Source organism: Alexandromys fortis, unplaced genomic scaffold (genome assembly GCF_014885135.2).
Source record: "Alexandromys fortis isolate MF-2015 unplaced genomic scaffold, M_Fortis_MF-2015_v1.1 scaffold_36, whole genome shotgun sequence".
In the NCBI taxonomy this organism is placed as follows: Eukaryota; Metazoa; Chordata; class Mammalia; order Rodentia; family Cricetidae; genus Alexandromys; species Alexandromys fortis.
In genome coordinates, this window is record NW_026067915.1 from 7,752,258 (window position 1) to 7,772,422 (window position 20,165).

General features: G+C 41.0%; 1 protein-coding gene across 1 annotated transcript in view; it reads right to left on the reverse strand.

Annotated features, from left to right (window-relative positions):
* The window catches only part of Dock3 (dedicator of cytokinesis 3), a 367,607-nt gene that overhangs the window by 40,158 nt on the left and 307,284 nt on the right, over positions 1–20,165 (reverse strand). Inside the window, exons 29-35 of the mRNA XM_050139541.1 lie at positions 18,234–18,309; positions 17,757–17,857; positions 17,441–17,499; positions 14,274–14,422; positions 5,011–5,096; positions 3,242–3,268; positions 3,028–3,123 (exon numbers count right to left, since the gene is read on the reverse strand). Of these exons, the coding sequence (XP_049995498.1) occupies positions 3,028–3,123; positions 3,242–3,268; positions 5,011–5,096; positions 14,274–14,422; positions 17,441–17,499; positions 17,757–17,857; positions 18,234–18,309 (594 nt within the window). The remainder of the gene's footprint in view (positions 1–3,027; positions 3,124–3,241; positions 3,269–5,010; positions 5,097–14,273; positions 14,423–17,440; positions 17,500–17,756; positions 17,858–18,233; positions 18,310–20,165) is intronic.

Genomic DNA, 20,165 nt, shown 5'->3' on the forward strand with positions numbered 1-20,165 from the left:
ATATATATATATATATATATAGATATATATATATATTTACACACACATATACTGTCAATAACTGTTTAAGTTCTTGGGTAAAGGAAAAGATTTTCTCGATTTTGGCATAGTCTTCCCTGCAAGCTCATTTGATTGATCATTATTTACTGTGTACCTGTCAGAGATAAGCAGAGTACCAGAAGAAAGTTTAAGTATCCTGATTCAAGGAGTTGGCTCTTTTCTGTCAAACTGAATCAGAGAGATGGCAAATGAAGCATACCCAGAAAGCCGGGTGAGCTCTTGGCTTGGGAAAGCCTCTCTGATGGTTTGGACTGGGGAGTTATTCTAAGTAAATGACACAGTGTAAAGAAACCTGAAGGGAAGAGATCAATGAAGAAGAAAATTGATGGTGATCTAGAGCACAACCGTTGAATCAGCTACAACTTGGCTCAACTTTGGCAACAGAACTTTTCACGTGTACTTTTTCATTGATAACTGCAAGAGTAATCCTTCAGGGATGCAAATGAGATTAGAGGCAATGCATTACACAACACTAACATGGTAGTTTTTCTTCTTTCTTTCTTTTCTTCTTCTTCTTCTTCTTCTTCTTCTTCTTCTTCTTCTTCTTCTTCTTCTTCTTCTTCTTCTTCTTCTTCTTTCTTCTTTCTTCTTTCTTCTTTCTTCTTCTTCTTTTTTTAGTAGATAGAACCACCACAAAAATCATGGTGTTTTTCTTCATGTTCACTAGGAGCAATACTTGGGAGCTGGAAAGCAGTGTGTGAATACTGGGGACTGGAAGGACATAGGGCAAAGACCCGTTCATGTTTGAAGACATGTAAAAGATTGTGTACTTGTTTTACAGATACCATACTGAGACAAGACATGGAGAATGAAATTAGTTCTGGCCATGAGTTTCATTTGTTTATAGAAGAAAGGAAGAAAGAAAGAAAGAAAGAAAGAAAGAAAGAAAGAAAGAAAGAAAGAAAAGCAGTCAGTTAAAAGAAGGTCTTTAAGTCTAAGGGACTGATTTTGGGTCTTTCAGATAGATGGTGGTGAGTATTAACAACCTTCAGTAAATATTGCAATAAGAGAAAGATATAGCTGGGTGGTAGTGGTGCACACCTTTAATCCCAGTACTCAGGAGGCAGAGGCAGGCAGATCTCTGTGAGTTCCAGGACAACCTGGTCTACAGAGGGAGTGCCAGGACAAGCTCTAAAGCTACACAGAGAAACCTGTCTCAAAAACCCAGAGAGAGAGGGGGCAGGAGGGAGGAAAGAGAGCAAGCTTTTTTTTTCCTGTCTGATGGCAGGTACAGGAGAAGGCTGGGACCTGATATGTAAAAAGGAAGCCTTTTGCTTTAAAAATGGCTGACAAAGGCCATCTTTGACCTTTTAAGGCGCTAGTAAAATAGACAGAAGCTTGCACAAACCCTGTGCTACAGAAAAGAGGGGATGTTTGGGATAGGAATTCCATTTCCATGGTGAAGTCAATGTACTGACATCTGAGTATTCTGAATGGCAGTGCTTTCTTCTTCAGAAGTAACTGGAGAAAGTCTGAGCATCCTATTTATTAATCCAGGGGTGTGTACATCTGTGGCATTATGGCTTAGGATTGGTTTTATTCCTTTATCATCCTATTTATTCTCATCTTTTTGACTTCCAGAAAATATTCTTAACGACTATCTATGACCTACTGAGAGCATAATTAAGACTTTAGAGCAATTCAGCAGTCATGACAGGACTAGGAAAGTAGGCTTTCACAAAACAATTCTAATTCCACATGAATTCTCAGGCTGAACCTAACAGAGATCCCAGAATTCACAAACCATTTCCTCTAATCTGTTCCCATGGCTAGGATTAGGGGACAGGAATAGATTTTAACAAGAGAATATAGGTGTGAGAAGAAGGGTGTCCCTAGTCCGCGGAGAAGCAAATGAAAATTGTCCTTGGTCATGGTTTGGTACCAGGTGACATTTCCTCGTTTATCTCCCAATGGCTGAGGAACTACAGTGGCTCCCCAGCTTGCTCTGGAGGCAGTTTTCTTCCCTTCTTGCTGTGTCTACTACTCTGAGCTCTGACTTTTCTAGATGAAAGGGCATATGGCAGATGACTCTGGGATGCCTTTTGGGTACATTCAATCTTGGGGGATCTCAAGAAGCTCTAACTTATACCTGAGGAGAGGTATTCTGCTACTGGTCAGACGATCCCTAACAACCCATGGCACCAGAACAGTCTCCCTATGCTATGACATAGTATAGTGGCTTTTGTTTTTGTTTTGTTTTTTTAAAAACATGGTCTTGCTATGCAGGCCAGGGTAGCTTTAAATTCATGCTCTTTCTGCCTCTGCCTCCCCAGCGCTGTGATTACAGCTGTGCACCACCATGCCTAGTTCTCACATTTGTTTGTTTTTAAAGATGAGGTCTCACTATATAGGCCTGCCTTGCCTGAAACTCCAATGTAGACCAGACTGGCCTGGAATTCAGAGTTTTATCTGCCTCTGCCTCTTGAGTGTTGGGGCGAAAGGCATGTTCCACCATACCTAGCAGGGTTTTATTTTGTTCTTTTGTTTTTGTTATATTTTGCTTTTTCAAGGCAGGATTTCTCTGTGTAACAGCCCTAGCTGCCCTGGAACTCATTCTGTAGATCAAGCTGTAGATCCTCCTGCCTCTGCCTCCTGAGTGCAGGGATTAAAAAGGGTACACTAGCACCACCTGGCTGGCAGTTGCTGTTTTAATACTTATGTATTTTGATGTGTCTGACTGTTTTGCCTGCCTATATGTACATGTATCATGCGTGTAGCTGGTACTCACAGAAGGCAGAAGTGGGCATTGGATATTGTTGACTTGGAGTTAGAGCTAGATATAAGTTGTCATGTGGGTGCTGGGAACTGAAAGCAGGCCTTCTGCAAGAGCACCAAGTACTCTTAACTCCTGAGCCATTTCTCCAGTACCCGGTACACTCTTTAAGTTTTCAAGTCAAGTGCATATCCGTGTAGAAGAGAATACTTTATTAGAGGAGAGTTTACAAAGGTTTCAAACTAAGAAAATACCTGTAGTCCAGAAGGCGTTCCATGAGGCGGGTGACTGAGGTAACAAAGGAAATGCCAGTCTCACGCCATGTTTCCTGTTCAACCTTCTCCAGAAGGCTGTTGGGAGAAGAGAACATAATTCATGAGCCTTCCCTGGTGACAACAGTGAGGGCCAAGAACCTGTGGAGGCTGTGAGACATCTGGAGACAGGAGACTTGCCACACTGTAGTCTTACCTGGGGTAGGGCCCAAACAGCTGGGTTCTACTCCATGCAGCAGAAAGCAAAGACAAGGATATTATTGAAGTGGCAGCAACAAATAAACATATCTCCCATTTCCCTGTTCATGTTCCTAAAGATATCACTGAGGTAGAGGTGAGAGGCATATGCTGTAAGGTCTATTCTAAGGAACACATGAGCTAAGAGACATGGTGAGATGCATAACTGTGTCTATTGCTCAGAGTCATTTTCAGTAAACACATAAAACTACCTCTTCTCATAAATCAAAGATTCCCACAAGCCTCAGGGGCCCAATATGAGGGACAGAGAACAAATTCGGGAGCTATACTCTGCCATCACCTTGGTCAAGGGAAGCTTCCAAAAAACACGTGATAAAGACAAAAGCTTAATGGACAGGTCATTTAAAAAATCGGATAACATCATACTTCTGTCATTCTGAGGCAGCTTTTGGTTTGTCCAAGAATACTCAAACTCCCTGGCTTTAAGGTAGGCTGACATCCCATATGTGTCTTCCAGGAGGGGATGACCTGCATTGTTTCCTCTTGCTCTAGTAAGGCACTTAGGTCTGGATCTCACCCCACACAACTCTATCTATGATTCCTTAAGAGCACATTTCTCTTTCTGTCTTCTGAAGAGTTATCTTGAGTTGGCTGACCAAGGACTGGGGACCAGACCTGGGGACGCAAACAGCTTGACTGCTGTTACACCTTTTGTCTACATTCACTGCTCCCTGTACAGAACAGATACCTGGGCCAGAGGCTCAGGGAAAGAGAGGCTTTCTGTGATCACGTTGCTCTAGCATTAACTTGTGTGGACAGGACACTGCACTACTTCCTAACTGTTCCCTGGACATTGGGAAGAGGTGCTCTATGAGCACACAAGCATGGGAAGTGCTGATTACTACCTTGCTCCTTTAACTGAATCTTTTCTAAATTAGTCTACACATATTTTTATCACCGCAAAACCTACAAACATCACCCCAAGTTAAAACTATGAAAGGCTGCTCCATGATATCAGCAGATCTCAAACTGACTTTAAAAGTATTTACAAACACAATTTGGAGAGGTAATTAGTTAATTGTGAGCTATAGCCAGATCATTTTATAAAAAAGGAAAATGGCCTAGAGAGTTGTGTGGCTTATTCAATAACCTGGGCAGTGTTTATCAAGCTGCAATATTTCCTGGAAGAGAATGCATAATTTGCCTCCCAGAAATTCCAGAACTGAACCCTAAACTGAATAGTCCCTAGGGCTATTCGTCCGCCAGGATGCAGGGAATGCTATGAAGCTATACAATGGCGTCTAGTAGCAAACCCAGGAGCTGAAATTATTCATGGCTTCATCCATCTTCAGTTAACCATAACAATCCCTAAGAGTGCTTTCTTTCTTCTTTTTTTTGGTTTTGTGTTTTTCGAGACAAGGTTTCTCTGTGTGTAGCCTTGGCTGTCCTGAAACTTGGTCTGCAGACCAGGCTTGGCCTCAAACTCACAGAGATCTCTGCCTTCCTTCCATGTGCTGGGATTAAAGCCACCAACACCAGGTTAACACCACCCCCACACAGTGAGCCCAGTACCACTGAGCTAAACTCCCAACCCCACTTGATTTCTTATAGATAGAGAGTGACTACTGCCACCACCAGAGAAAATAACTGGGTCTCTCCTGGCACCCAGCCTCTGAAGTCTACCCAGTGAAGGCCTCGTCTCTACCATTCACTGGCCCACACTGCCCCTTCTCCCAACATGGGGCTTTTGGGGAAGGAGCAGCTTACAGCAGGCTGAAGAGTTCCCGGTAGCTCTCATCACCTTTCCCTTCTGACACCATGCTGTCCAGTTTGTCAATCAGCTCAGCCTCCACCTAGAAGGAAGCAGAGACTTCATAAGCTCAAATAAGCTCAGAGAGAGAAGGAAAATTTCCAGTCTCATGCCTACGTAAGGATCATGGAAAACTATTATATANTTAGCTGACAGTTCTAAAAGCTATGTCAGTTCTGGTCTTATTCAATTAATCGACAATCAATATTTATAGTTGCACGTATTCAACAAAAGTTAACATAGCATGATGCAGAGAGAAGAAAAGAAAGGGACTTGAGCTACCCACACCTATAATTTAATGAGTTTTCTAAGCAGATGACGGAATGATTTTCACTAGCTAAGCACAGCTAAACGTTAAGTTTTGTAGTTCCATAAATGGCATCTGAGCACTGTTTTAATAAATTTTACAACATGTGCAGGGTTAATGAATCAATATTTAGACAACAGAATATACATTTCTAATTTGAAAGCAGCTGCTTTTCATTAAGGCTTCTTGGGGAGTCTACTGACCACACACAAGGGCCGTGAACGGTGCTTTAGTGCCACCTGCTGGTCTCCAGGGGTATAATTGGCACTTCTTGCTAGTGTGTATTTCCAAATCTTTTTCTTAAAAATAGAAACAACAAACTCAAAACTAAAAATACCTGTCTTAAAAGTAAAATATTTACGTGGGTGTTGTGGAAAATGCTTTTAATCTCAGATCTTGGGAAGGGGAGGCAAGAGGATCAGGAATTCAAAGCCAGCCTGGACTATATAAGAGTCAGTGAGGTTTGTTTGTTTGTTTGATTGGTTTTGTTTGAAGTAAAATATTCCAAACCTTGGGAAAGGATTTTCTTTGGCTTTTCCATTTTCAAATCATTTTATTTATATTAGAAAAGTCCCACAATAATAAGGGATCCGAGCTATTAAAATTGATACCGCTGGGCTCTATTGTTAATATCTTTTTTCTATTGCTTCTAATGCTATTATATTTTGAAATATGAACTATTATATTATTTTTACCATTTTAAAACACTTTTTTCAAGTTCTAGATCCCTAGTCAACTAGTTTAAAAATAGTCTAAAAAGTAAATTTGAGTGACAAGACTATCTAGGTGCTCAGATTCACAGTAACAGTGAGTTTACTTTGCTAATGATATTCCTCCTCCTCTTTCCCTTTCCCCTCCCCTCCCTTCCTCTTCTTTCTTCTTCTTCTTCCCTCCTTTCTCTTCTCTTCCTTCCTCTTTTTCTCCCATCCCTTCCCTTCTATTTCTTTCCCTTTCCTTTGTTATAGTCTCATGTTTAGTCTCATGAAGCCCAGCATGGCCGTAAACCTGCAGTGTAGCTGAGGGAGACCCTGAACTCCCGCCCCCTCTGCCTTGTCTTCTGGATTACCCGTGTGTGTTGCTGTGCCCAGCTAACTAATTTCTTTTTTCAACAAGAGATAAACTTGAGTAGGTAAAAAACGTGTCTGAGGCCAAGCCTGAAAGCCTGTGTTCTGCCTTCTCAGCAAATACTGGCTCACACACACACGCATGTACATTCACACATACATGTAACAGGCCCCAGACTTTAGCACAGCTGTATCATGATGGTAGTACCATTCAGACTGTAAAACTCAACACTTAGACACCACCACCTGCCAACTAAGACAAAGACCTAATCCATCAAAGTCCATAGAGTTCTGGGAGAGTCTCTAATATACTAACCTTGACTTTTAGCTTCTGTAGTTCCACTTCTGGATAACTGTTCTTGTTAACTGAAGTATGTCAATCCAGCACATGGTTTTTGTGCTTAAAAGCTCACCCCAAGAAAGGCTTAGCACTGCACTGGGAGCCCAAACACCTAGTGTAGTCACCAGCCAGCTAATTCAGATTTTCTACCGGTGTAAGCCTATGTCTGAGCAGTCTTCTCTGGTGAATACCCCACAATAATACACTCACACAATACACACACATGTAACTCCCACCTGCCAGTTCCCGAATAAACACTCCGAGACTTAATATTAATTACAAATCATTTGTCCTATTAGCTCAGGCTTATTAACTAGCTCTTACAATTTAAATTAACCCATTTTTATTATTCTATATTTTACCATGAGGCTTGTGGCTTGCTACCTCAAATCATGCTTCCCCAGTGACTGCTGGCATCTTCCTGACTCTGACTTCTTTTCTCCCTCTCTGCTTGGATTCCCCACATGGCTCTATTCTGCACGGCTATTGGCTAAATCAGATTCTTTATTAACCAATGGTAATAAAACATATTACAGCATACAGAAGGGCATCCCACATCTCTCTCTCTCTCTCTCTCTCTCTCTCTCTCTCTCTCTCTCTCTCTCTCTCTCTCTCTCTCTCTCGCCTTGATTGTCATAGATCTACTCTGTAGACCAGGGTGGTCTTGGATTCACAGAGATCCATTTGCTTCTGCCTCCTGAGTGCTGGGATTAAAAGTGTGTGCCACCACCACCCAGCTGTTTATATATTTTTTTAATTTTATAATTTTGTGTGTGATTGGGATTTATAGGTAGAGGTTAGAGAACAACCTGCAAAGAGTCAGTTCTCTCCTACTGTGTGGGTCCTGGAAACCTTTAGACTATCTGAGCCATTCTACTGGCTTCAAATATCTCTTGGTTTTAAATATCCATTCAAGCTTTAGTTCCAGCACTTGGGAGTTAGAGGCAGTAATATTTTTGTGAGAGTTCCAGTCCAGCTTGTTCTACAAAGGAAGTTCCAGGATAGCCAGGACTATACAAAGAAACCTTGTCTCAAAAAAGCAGGCAAGCAAGCAAACAAACCAAAATTCACTCAAAGTAATTTATATAGACTATATCTACAGATCTGGAGAATAGGGACACAACTGAGGGATCCAGTAACCCAGTGCAGGGCCCAGTCACAGGGCACTGACAAAAAGTGAAGCCTTTTATCCTGAAAGTTTTTTGAAGGAAATAAAGCTCATTCAAACTCAAATAATGTCAACCTCAGTAGAACAAGGGTGAACTATGCAACAAGCTTCTTTCCTTGACTGGAAGACCATAGGAATGAATTATAACTAAAAATAGTCTGATGAGTCTAGAAGCCAACATTTCTCACTCCTAATCCAGAGCCATGTTTAACTCTAATTCAGTGAGGTGGCTACAAACTCCCTATGAAAATGGCCTGATACCAACAATTAATCTCTTTTCATATAGAGAGGTAGTATGGGCTAGAACAGAGCAAAAGCAGGGAGGAAGCCTAAAGCAGCAGAGAAACAAAGGGTACCAATATGCTTCAGCGGTCCATTGGGGTCCAAAATGTTTGTAGACTGGGTCCCTGGGTCAGTAGTTTTAATTTTACCGCAGATCTTGTTAAAAATCCAGTATTTACATCTGTCTAAATCCAAAGGTCTAGAAACTCGGGGGGGGGGTGACAGTCCACAAATTTGTTATAAGAAGCCTTAGATACATTCACCTATTAAAAGTTCTGTATCAGGCAACAAAACTAATGACAGAAGGAGATATTATTATCTCCGCAGAACTGATAGGGACACTTTGCTCTCCATTTGACAATCATCCTGAGACATAACAAGCTACAGAGTTCTGGATATATACCTTTCCAAATTCGGATCTCCTTATCTGTGACATAGTTGTCGTGGTAACATTCCTTTATAGTGTCACTATGTCCTGGTTTTTGGGAAATGCTCAATAATATTAGTTTTTATTGTTATCCTCACAACCCACCATGTGCCAAGGGCCACAGTGAGCTCTGAGAAATAAAATGCACAATCATTCTGGTTCCTGGGGCCCTATCATTTAGTAAGTGGGACAGAGGCAATGGCAACTAGAGTTCAGCACGGTAAGGCTCAGATACAGCTCACACAGAAACACTAGTCTGAGTTTTGAGATCTCAACAAAGAGCCAAGTTTCAAGAAATAGTGCTATAAAAACTTAATTGTTTTTACTCTTTGTGATGGTTCATTTTTTACATGAACTAGAATTATTTGGGAAGTGGGACCTCAAATGAGAAAATGACTCCATCAGATTGGCCTGTAGGCAAATCTTGGGGCCATTTTCTTAAGACTGATGTGGGAAAGTTCACTATATGCAGTGTCATCCCCGAGTATCCTAGGCTGTATAAGAAAGCAAGCTGAGGTCCTTGGATGTGTAAGAAAGCAAACTGAGCAAGTCCTGGGGGTAAAAGCCAGTAAGCAGGACCCCTCCATGATCTCTGATTCAGTTCCTGCCTTGCTTCATTGAGTTCCTACCTTGGCTTCCTCCAGTGATGGACTATGATTAGAATGTATAAATCCAGTGATGGACTATGATTAGAATGTATAAATCAAAACCACTCTTTCCAAGATGCCTCTGATCAATGTATCTTTAGTACAGCAATAGGAAGCAAACTAAGATATTCTTTGACACAGTGATCCTAGGTTGAGAAATCTACCTAAGAAAAGAACAGAGGAGGAGTAAAGTGGTAAAGTGCTTGCTGTGCAAGCATGATGCTCTGAGATCCACTCCAGAACTATGTAAAGAGCTGGGTGAGGTGGAGAACAATGGCAGTCACTGGGGCTTCCTTGCTGGCCAGCTGAGACTATTCAGTGAGCTCCAGGTCAGTGAGATTTCTTACTTTGTCTCTAATCAACCAACCAACCAACCAACCAACCAACCAACCAACCAACCAACCAACCAACCAAGGTGTATATGGCTCCTGAGGAATCACATTTGAAGTTGACCTCTGGTTTCCACATGGATGTGTGCCCACCTGACATGCATTTAAATATACTCACACAAAGGAAAATGGAATAGATGCTTTTGACAATTTTAACCACAAAAATTTGAAATGAATCTAAGTTATTAAGAACTTGACTAAATACACTATAGTAGAAGAACTCTAAAGATATAGCAGGGTACAGAGGAACAGTAAGTGACACAGAGGCAGTCATGGCAAGTTGTTGCCAACACTGGAAATTACACAACAATATATTCAACCATTCCCTTTATGAAAATAGAAATCTATGTGTAGGGTGTAGTCCTAATGGGGACCATTGCTACTCATCTCATATGCTTTTGGTTTTGTTCTAACTCTCTAAAACTTCAGCTAAGGTATAAATTTTACCTTGAGATCTGTAAAAATATTGGGTAAGGTTACAAATCTGAAAAATCTGTAACACTGGGGTTGATAGTTAAAAATCTGTACTCAGGTAATCTTAAAGGAACCATACGGCTTGATGCCATTTTGGGATAATCAACCAAGGAGGAAACAACTCCTCCAAGCCATGAAGCCCAAACCAGATGGCTTCTCCACTATTTTCTATTATAGTAGTGAACCTCCCGCTTGTCAACTTCAACCAGCAGTCCCTTCTCTTTCTTTCCCTCTCTGGTTTCCCTTTATCCTCAGCGTCAGGCTGCCCACCAAATCAGGGCTGAGTGTGTGGTGTTTAAACAGAGTACTCAACCTTCATGTATAAGGCCTTGCTCTATGTTAACCAACTGGGCATCTAATTTATTATCCAATCCTATAACATTACTTTTCATGATGTTTATATGATTCTTGCCAACAATCTTTTCACAGAGGAGTGCAGGCTAGTCTGGGACCAGCCTAGGATCCATGTAGAAGAAATCAACCAAGCTGATGACACCCACCCAGAATTACAATACTCCAGGGATCCTAGCTAGGAATAGATTTTTAACTTTCCTCCTGACTGATCTCCACAAGTCTGCCCTTAAGGTAGTAAATTATAAAAAAAATCCAAGAGGTAAAAATAAAAATCCAAGAGGTCATACAGGACAAACACAAAGCCCACCTTACAAAGATCTCTTATAATATACCAATCTGGATCTCTGATGGGAAGCAATTCCTTATGACCTACTTCTTATCCCAAAGGTAGGGCCAAACTTAAAAATCTAGAGAGAGGACCCCTGATTCCACAGACCAAAGACTCTGCCCTGGAAGAGATGAAAAAGTTCCAAACCAAAAATACCTGGTGCTAGCAAAGTCCTTTTGCCTGGCCACAGCAACTGCCGAGGCTTTTTGGTCTCTTTAAAGCCTGAGTGATGTGGGATTCCCCTTTGTATGTTGTGACTATCATTGGTTAATAAAGAAACTGTCTTGGGCCTGCACAGAGAAGAATAGCAGTGGGTGGGGAAAACAAAACTGAATGCTGGGAAAAAGGAGGTGGAGTGAGAGAGAAGTCATGGAGCCACCACTGGAGACAGATGCACTGAAACTTTGCTGGTAGGCCACGACCTCGTGGTGATGCACAGATTAATAGAGATAGATTAAATTAAGATGTAAAAGCTAGCCAATAAGAAGCTAGAGCTAATGGGCCAAACAGTGATTTAAATAATATAGTTTCTGTGTGATTATTTCGGGAGTCTGGGTAGCTGGTAAAACAAACAAGCAGCCTCCTACAACACCTGAGAATCTCTGCATTGCTGTTTCAAACACGGTCAGGAGGGTCACTGGGCCCAGGCCTGTCTGAACCCATATAACCTATCCTAACCATGTTCACAGTGCCATCAAGAAGGGTATTGGTGTGTTGACTGCCCCCATGTACCTCACAGTATGAGGACATTAATCCAGATTGCCCTTTATATGACCTCCTTGTTCTGGCCATGAGTAACTCAGGGGCTGGGCTCCCTTGGCCTGACCACCACCATCTCTGAAAGGGAATCTTGGTTAGTCATCATAGTGATCTATCTCCTTCCTTCTGGACAGCAGGCCCATTCTTTAGTCCTGATGAAGTTCTGGGGACCCATCTCTCTTTCTCATTTCTCTATTGTTGGAGTAGGGGACAATCTTACCAGGTTCTGATGTGGAATTCCCCTCTGTATGCTGTGAATACCATTGGTTAATAAAAGACTGCTTTGGGCCTGTGCAGGGCAGAATATAGGTAGGCAGGGAAAAACTAAGCTGAATGCTGGGAGGAAGAAGGGCAGAGTCAGAGAGAAACCATGGAGCCACCACCAGAGACAGAAGAGCTGAAACTTTGCTGGTAGGCAACGACCTCGTGGTAATGCATAGTTTAATGGAGATGGTTAAACTAAGATATAAGAACCAATAAGAAGCTAGAGCTAACGGGTCAAACAGTGATTTTCTGTGTGATTATTTTGAGTCTAAGCTAGCCGGGCTGCTGGGAAGAACAAGAGGCCTCCTGCAACAAGGCTCATGAAACCAAACCATTTAGTTGTATCTTTAAAAGTATCCCCCTAACCTATTCCTTCCTAGTGGTACTAACCTGCTCTAACCCTTTGATGCAAAGGGACCTCCCAGCCAAAGTAGGTGCCTCTATTTCTTTTGTTCCCCTCATCTGCTTGACCCCAGGCTCACTAGCTTTTCCCCTCCTCTTTTTCCTCCACATGATCTGACACACCCTTTCTCTTAGCAGCCTCTCAGGTAGATCCCTGGGTATGGGACACTCAAACCCCTCTACAGTCAAACATCAGCCCCTCACATCATCAACTACAAAGCCTCACCAAATATATAACTCAGATTCAACACCCACTTTCTCTCCAAAGCCTTAGTGGATTTAAGCCCCTTATCTCTTACCTCTTAAAAAAGAATCTTCTGCTTCCCATTTTTCTTTTTAATATCCCCATACTAGCAGTTAAAACCAATGGAACCTGCCATTTGGTTCAGGATCTCCAACTTACCAACTCAGAAGTAGTTCCCCTTCACCCCATAGGACCCATGAAATTCTTAACATTTCAAAATGACTCAAATTGCTGATTTAACTCTTGATGTGTGCAGATCATTTGTTTCTGCTGGCTTCCGCTACCCATCATATTTAGTTCCAAATTCTTCAGCTGCTTCTTCCCTCCACCTTTTCTAACCATCCATCTCTTCTTGCTTACTTGTCCTCTCTGGCTCCCGGAGCCTGCTATACCTTCCAGGGCCCCACTAAGTGGGCACCTCTCTATTTATTAAGATACTTTCTCTTCTTTCTCTATTAGAATCCTCCCTGTTTTGCGCTCTCTTCCCCTAGGAGTTGCTTAAGGCCCATGGCTAACCCTTCTTGGTCTCTGTGACCTTGTCATTCTTGTCTCTCAGCTCCCACTTGGAGCTTATAGCAGCTCCCTCCAGAGTTCATTTTTTGAACCTTCTTCTCTTCCTCCATGGGCTCCATTTCATTAAAGCCTCACTCTAGCCTCAACACAGTTCAAATGGCCAAAACTGGCATGCTCAATTTTCAATGATGATAGCTTCTGCCACTGCACAAACACATGATCCAAAAATCTTTCATATCTGTTGTTTCTCCTCTATGTCTTCTTATCTGCACCTGTCTGGGATAACGCATAGATGTTTATTGTGTGAGAGACCCTCACCCCTAACCAACATCCCATCCTAATATGGTCAGTAATGTGCTCTGTATCAGGCTGTTAAAGGCTGATCCAGTTTGCTATAACTCCTTTGTTCATCTCTCCTTCACTGGGGGCTTACCACTTATGCCTATTTTCTCTATTTTTGTATGATAATTCCTGCCCTGAAAACAAAAATCATAAAAAACAGGGTTTATGGTAGACTTTTAAAAACCATAATTGCTTAATAAGGTATTAAAGCTGCACCTCCATGTACTCATTTAGGAATGTACCCCGTGCTGGTGGCTGAACTTTTTTTAACACTTCAACCAGACCATTCTCATAGTGGGACAGCTCACAAGCAGGTTGTCAAAAGGAGATCCTCATCCCTGTAACACCAATCAGCTTCTAAGACAACTGTCCCCTATGCTTGCCTTTCCTATGATCTCTAGTTTTAGAGATTACTGCCAACGCTGGCCAGAAACTTAGGGAGGTTCTGAAAAGTCATCTGGTCTGGCTCCAGCCTTACAAATCCCTGGGTCACATGGTAGAGGAAGGACAGCATGCTCCCAGTACTCTTTTCTTAGGGAAACTAGGAGAGTTCAGTCTCTGTTGTTCTTTTCAGAGAGTTCTTAACATGTTTATCCCTTTCCTCTAATTCTATTGTTTGCTTATTTGTCTTTGAAAAAAGTTACTGCTATGTAGTCCAGGCATTAGTACTTGCTATGTAGTTCAGGCTGGCCTCAAACTCATAGCAATTTTCCTGAATGTTAGGATCTGGTGTCTAGCTTGATGATGAAAATTTGCATATCAATTGCTATCAGTGAGTCATATATAAACTCTAAAGCAGGATTTAAGATAGTTACTTCCTTATTAGAACCATGGCCAAGCCATTTGGACTACCTGCCTGATACAAATAGGTTAATTTCAGAGGAGAGGACAACAAACACTGAAGTTATCATTTTACCTGCTTGAAGTTGCCATTTTTCCTCTGTTCCCAGTCCATCATGTCATGAAAGATAGGAATCATGATATTCCGAACTTCTGGCTGTGGGACCAGTGTCACACCCAGAAAAGGACCGATCATTCCCGGAATAAAGTGGATCTTATGTTCACCTGATCAATAAAACCCAACAAATATTACTTCTTTCCTGCTTTGTTTCTTACATGGAAAATATGTAAGTGGGGTCAAGCACATATTACAATTTATAGTGGAGTTAGGAAACTAGGCTTAGTGGTGGTGCAGTGTTTGCCTAGCATGTGTGAGGTTTTGAGATAGATCTGAATTTTTCAGTACTGAAAAAGTCAAACTAACATACTCCACCTTCAATTGTTCATTTATACTAGAAATTTACAAGGGTAAAAGGTGATTTATTCTATGGTTTTTGAGATACTCCCTCAGCTTTTTAAATTTATTATTTTTAAAATCATTTAAAAACATTTATCATTTTATTTTATGTATATGAGTGTCTTACCTGAATGTATGCCTGTGTGCCATGTGGGTACCTGGCACTAGATACCAGATGGTATCACCTAATAACAGGTGCCAGAAAAAGGCATCTGATCTCCTGGGAAACAGAGTTAAAGAAGGTTGTGAACCATGATGTTGGTGCTTCGAGTCAAACCTGGGTCCTCTGGAAGAGCAGTCAGTGCTCTTAAGTGCTATGCCATCCCTCTACCTCACTCCCTCATTTTTTTAGAGTTTTAAATGAACTGGTCTAGTCAATTTGAAACATGTTCAAAGAGCACAAAATTGCTTTTCAAAAAATTTCCTGTAAAGTTTAATTAACTACCCTAAAACTTTCAGAGCAAGGAAACAGCTTACATTCTACAGATGAGTGATGTGCTAAGAGTTTCAGACATCTACAGCTTCTGTTTAGTAAGGGAGGTCGGCATGTTTCTGCTTAAACACTCTACTTCTAGAAGGCAATTCAATGATCAGGAAGCCCAGTCCAAGGTTAAGCTACCAAATGCCTGAAGTACATGGGTCCCTTAAAGGCCCACACCCATGTATGCTAAAACCCCTCTACCTAAGCTGCTAAGAGCTTACTGCATAGCTTCACCCCAATAGGCTGTCCTCCTGCCCATTCTTCACATTGTATTCTTTTGGTAGGAATATATCCACTCTGATCAGATCTGCTCACCCCACAACTTCCTTTATGAGGCCTTCTTATGGGAAGTGAAGTGAGTGATATAGCTTTTCCTCTGGTTGGTCTGTTCTCTAGGGAGTATCCGAGAACCTAGGGCCAGTCCTGAGGACTTTTGTTTGCAGTGGTGGAACAGAAAGAACCAACTTCAGATTTCCGTTTTTAGCCCTCCAGAGACTATAGAGGGAACTGTTTTCTGGCGTAGTAACTGCTACAGTCAAGGAAAGCTAGTTTTGGGGGACCAGAGAGAGACTGTTACTTCCTTCAAAAGCAATGAATGGCTTTATAAGACAAATCCAACAGCTAAAAATATTTGGCAGTATTGGGGGTTGAAACCAGGCTACTATCTTTGTTTCTTTCACTTTGGAAGCCTGTCTATGAAGTAAATGTTAGCTCTAAGATGCACTTTGCATACTCTGATCTTGGTACCTGGTATAGTTGTCAGTCTCTTCTGTTCCTAGGAATTTCAAAGTCAAGTTCAGTGTTGAAATATATATCCAAATTCTGTTGTGGGCAGGTATTAAGATGGATAAAACTAGAAGGACTATTTGGAAACACAACTCTACTGAGGGATGAAGAGTCCTATTGCTGTCTTACATTTTTTTTTAATTTTATATGCATGTGTGCTTTGTCTGCATGTATGTTAAGAGTACCATATACATGCTTAGTGCCTGCAGAGGTCAGAAGAGGGCATCAAATTCACTGGAAATGAAATTACAGGCGGTTGTGAGTCAGCATGTGGGAGCTGGGAATTGAACCCTGGTCCTCAAGAAGAGTAGCCAGTGCTTTTAACTGCTGAGTCATCTCTTTAGTGCCTTCTATTGCTCTTTTACACATTACTTTTTATCTTTAGATCAGGGTGAGGAAAGTTCACAGATGACCTTAAGATTCTATGACCACCATTCCTATGGCTTAAGAGGCACAAGCTTAGCTTATATTAAATTTCATTGGAAATAACTAATTTTTAAAAAATCTTCCTGACAGAAAACTCATATCCCTCTAGAATTCCGTGTGGCACAGCTCGTCATCTAGGCAACTTGAAGACTCTACCAGAAACACTGATATGACCATTTTAGATTCAAAGTAGTATCTATTAAAGGTGTTCAAAGAAAAAGCCAAAAGTCAATCTCATCTAAAGGCTCTAACTTTCATCTTTCATGATCTTTCATGTAAGTGGTATCAGACACATGATCTGGATGGATATGTCCAAAATTTATTTTGATCTTATATTAAAATCAATACTTGTCCTTGTTTTCATGTTGTGCTGTGGGATAATGCTTTTGAACCCTGTAAAGAATTGTCACTCACACTGGTTTAATAAAATGTTGATTGGCCAGTAGCCAGGCAGGAATACAGGTGGGGCGACCAGACTAGGAGAATTCTGGGAAGAGGAAAGGCTCAGTCTACAGTTGCCACCCAGACCCAGAGGAAGCAAGATGAGAATGCTGCACTGATAAAAGGTACCAAGCCACGTAGCTAACATAGATAAAAATTATGCTTTAAGTTTTAAGAGCTAGTTAATAATAAGCCAGAGCAATAGGTCAAACAGTTTGTAACTAATATAAGCCTCTGTGTGTTTCTTAGGAACTGAATGACTGCGGGACTTGGCAGGACAGAAACTTCTGTTGACAATGCTGTCTCCATGATCTACCCTCCTAAGCCTGTAATGAGTAGTACAGAGGCTCTAACAGGATGGATTCCCAAACTGGAAAAAACAACTGCGTCTTCCTTTTACTCCTTAAATTTCTGATCTTAAAATGGAGTGCACATGTCATACTAGGATCTCTTAGCCAAATTCTCCCTGCCAAGGAGGGCTTTATATACATATGCTACATTACATTATTCATCTGAGGTGCTATGTTAAAGCTGTGTGAGGATCTTTGGGGTATGAAGTGATATTCAGAAAGCTGTGGAGAATTATTAGTTCTTGTACTTTTTTATTTACCTATGCAGTATATGAAAGAAAGAATCAGTAGAAAAGACCTACCAAGATTCTGCCACATGCTGAACAGTTCATATGCCATCATCACACGCATGTCTCCATACCTGAAAATAGTAACACAGAGCCAACTGTTAATGGAGAGAGACAGGCCTGAAGATTGAATAAGGTCAGAACATCAGCACTGTTATTTCTAATGCTCTCAAAATGCTAAGCCATTTGGTTATTGACTGAACTTTTCATACTTGGCTCCTTGAAAAACCACCCATATGAGAAACTTCTGGACTTCTGAAAGAATCTGTTATAGAAAAATAGTTCCATCTGGGCAAGTAGTAGAGAGATGAACAGAAGACATCTGTCTTACTTATCTAGAATCTTCTTCCTCTTGGCTGAAGTAATGATTTCTAGCTGAAGACTTGGCTGGTTTATGAACAGAACTGCCAGGCTAAAATAAGAATTCCACACCTAGAAAGACAGAAAAAGAATTATGTGATTGCCTAAGTCCTTAACCTTGCAGGGGGAAGTAACTAAATACATGCTTGTATTACAGAGTCCATTTTACAATCATAAATTCTTAAGAACTTTTTTCCTTTTAACTATCTGTAGAAATAGGCTTTTCCCAATTTTTGCTTTCTTGATTCTTTCTGAAGCCAACAACAGGCATCTTTATAGATGCCTGGCTCCCAATATTTCTACCAGGGGGGCTTTCAGATCACATTACAATAGCCATCAGCCTAGGAATCTATGGTACTATGAATACATTACTAAAGCAAAAAGGAGTGAATATGGACTTTAGTTTTCTAGGGTTATTGTGACAATGATGCATTTTAGGGGCTCCTACCTTGAAGTCAAAGTCTGTCTCTGTGAAATTCTTGTGCAGTGCAGAGGACAGGTACTGGACAGTAGTGACTATAATACTGCAGTGAGGAAACAAGGCATTGGGAGAATTAAAAGACCAACAGTGGCAGAGCCTAGCATCTGTTGTCTGCTTGTAGGCAAACGTCTTGAAGACAATGTGCTCTTATATAAGATGTGGCTTTAGAGGAAAGAGAAAATGGATCCACTCTACAGAAAACCGGTTTCATAGAAATTCCTCTTAGAAGGTGAGATAGCACAGAATGCCAGTGGGTCACTGACAACTCTTCTAAGTCTTGTTGTTCTTTAAGATTTCTTCTAGCTCAAAAAGTAAATTTTTTTAAACTGGGGATCTTTGGATAACAACATGGATTATAATCACTTTGTAGGATTTAGAGCATAAGTTTATTATTTTACCAGAGAATAGGAGTTAACAGTGATTAAACAGTTCCTTTTGTCTTGTACTGTCTCACTGGGCTTCAGCCTTTAGAACAGAATATCACTAGAATATCAGGTTTAATCTTAGCCTGGAACATACCAAGAGTAGAAATAGGAAGTTAGTCTATGAGAATTAAGACCATGAGTTGAGGTGTAAATGAAGGGAAATGTTCTGTTAAGGGAAGGGAAGTTAAAGGGTTTTCTTAAAGAGGCCTTGGCTATGTGGCAAAGAAATTATGCTTAAGAGCGGCCACCTGATCTACCAGACAAGTATAGACGAAAAGAGCACGGGGGACACCAAGAAAACAAGGCTTTCTAAACCAACATTTTCAAAGCTCATACATGAACTCACAGAGACTGAGGCAGCATGCACAGGGCCTCCACGGCCTGTAGACCCTACATGGGTCTACACCAGGTCCTGTGCACATATATTATGGCTTCCAGTTTAGTGTTTTTAATGGGATTCCTGAATGTGTGAACAAGTGAGTTTCTGATTCCTGTGCCTTCTTTTGGGCTTTTTTCCTTTTAATGGTTTTCCTTCTGTTCATCATATCTGACCAACTCTAGTGTAATAGTTTTGTTTTATCTTATTATATTTTACTATTATCTCCTAGAAGCCTGTCCTTTTCTAATGAGAGACAGAAAGAGAATGAATTGGGATGGGAGGGGAAGTGGGGCGGAACCGAGAGGAGTAGAGGGAGGGGAAAACAATCATGACACATTATGTGAAAATAACAATCTATTTTCAATAAAAGTGACCATATGGGTCTTAATACAGAAGCAAAATAGTATATAAAAGAGACTAGACTTCCAGCAGAGCAGGTGCAAGGGTACGGATGAAAGAAAGACTACCCCTGCAGGACAGGTTGCAAAAGATAAAGTTCTTTAAGTGTAACTAAGAGATATAAATAAGAAGGATCTAGATAGAAAAACCACTATTTGAGGAAATATATGTGCAACTTCCTATCATTCTTTTGTTTTGGACAAAACATTTGCAGGTTTTAAGGAAAAAAGGCCCTATGAAGAGCTCATTTTGAAAAAAACTCACATTGCTTTGCTAAGATACGTAACAAGTAAGTTGAATGCATTCTATACAATGCCAACATAAAAGACAGAGCAGTGAAAGAAGGCAGTAGGCTAAATAGTGAAGACCAAGTAATCTACAGTAGACACAGAGAGAATGAACAAACGTCTTACTACATGTATCACTTGTCTAGTTTGCCAAGAGGAAGCACAGGTAAGAAATATGAGTGGGGCAGACATGTTAAGACAGTTTTAGCATCCCATCTATATTGCCAAAGCTCTACAGTGCTAAGAGCTTTACAGCCAAGGCTTAGGTGGAGAGTTAGCATTAGGAGGCAAGTACTGTCTGGCAGACAATACAACTCAGATCAGGAGGGGATCTTGGAATGCTGCCTAAAGCTGCAGAGCAACAGAGGCTAATGGCTCTTTCTTAATATTGTATTTCCCATCTTTAACA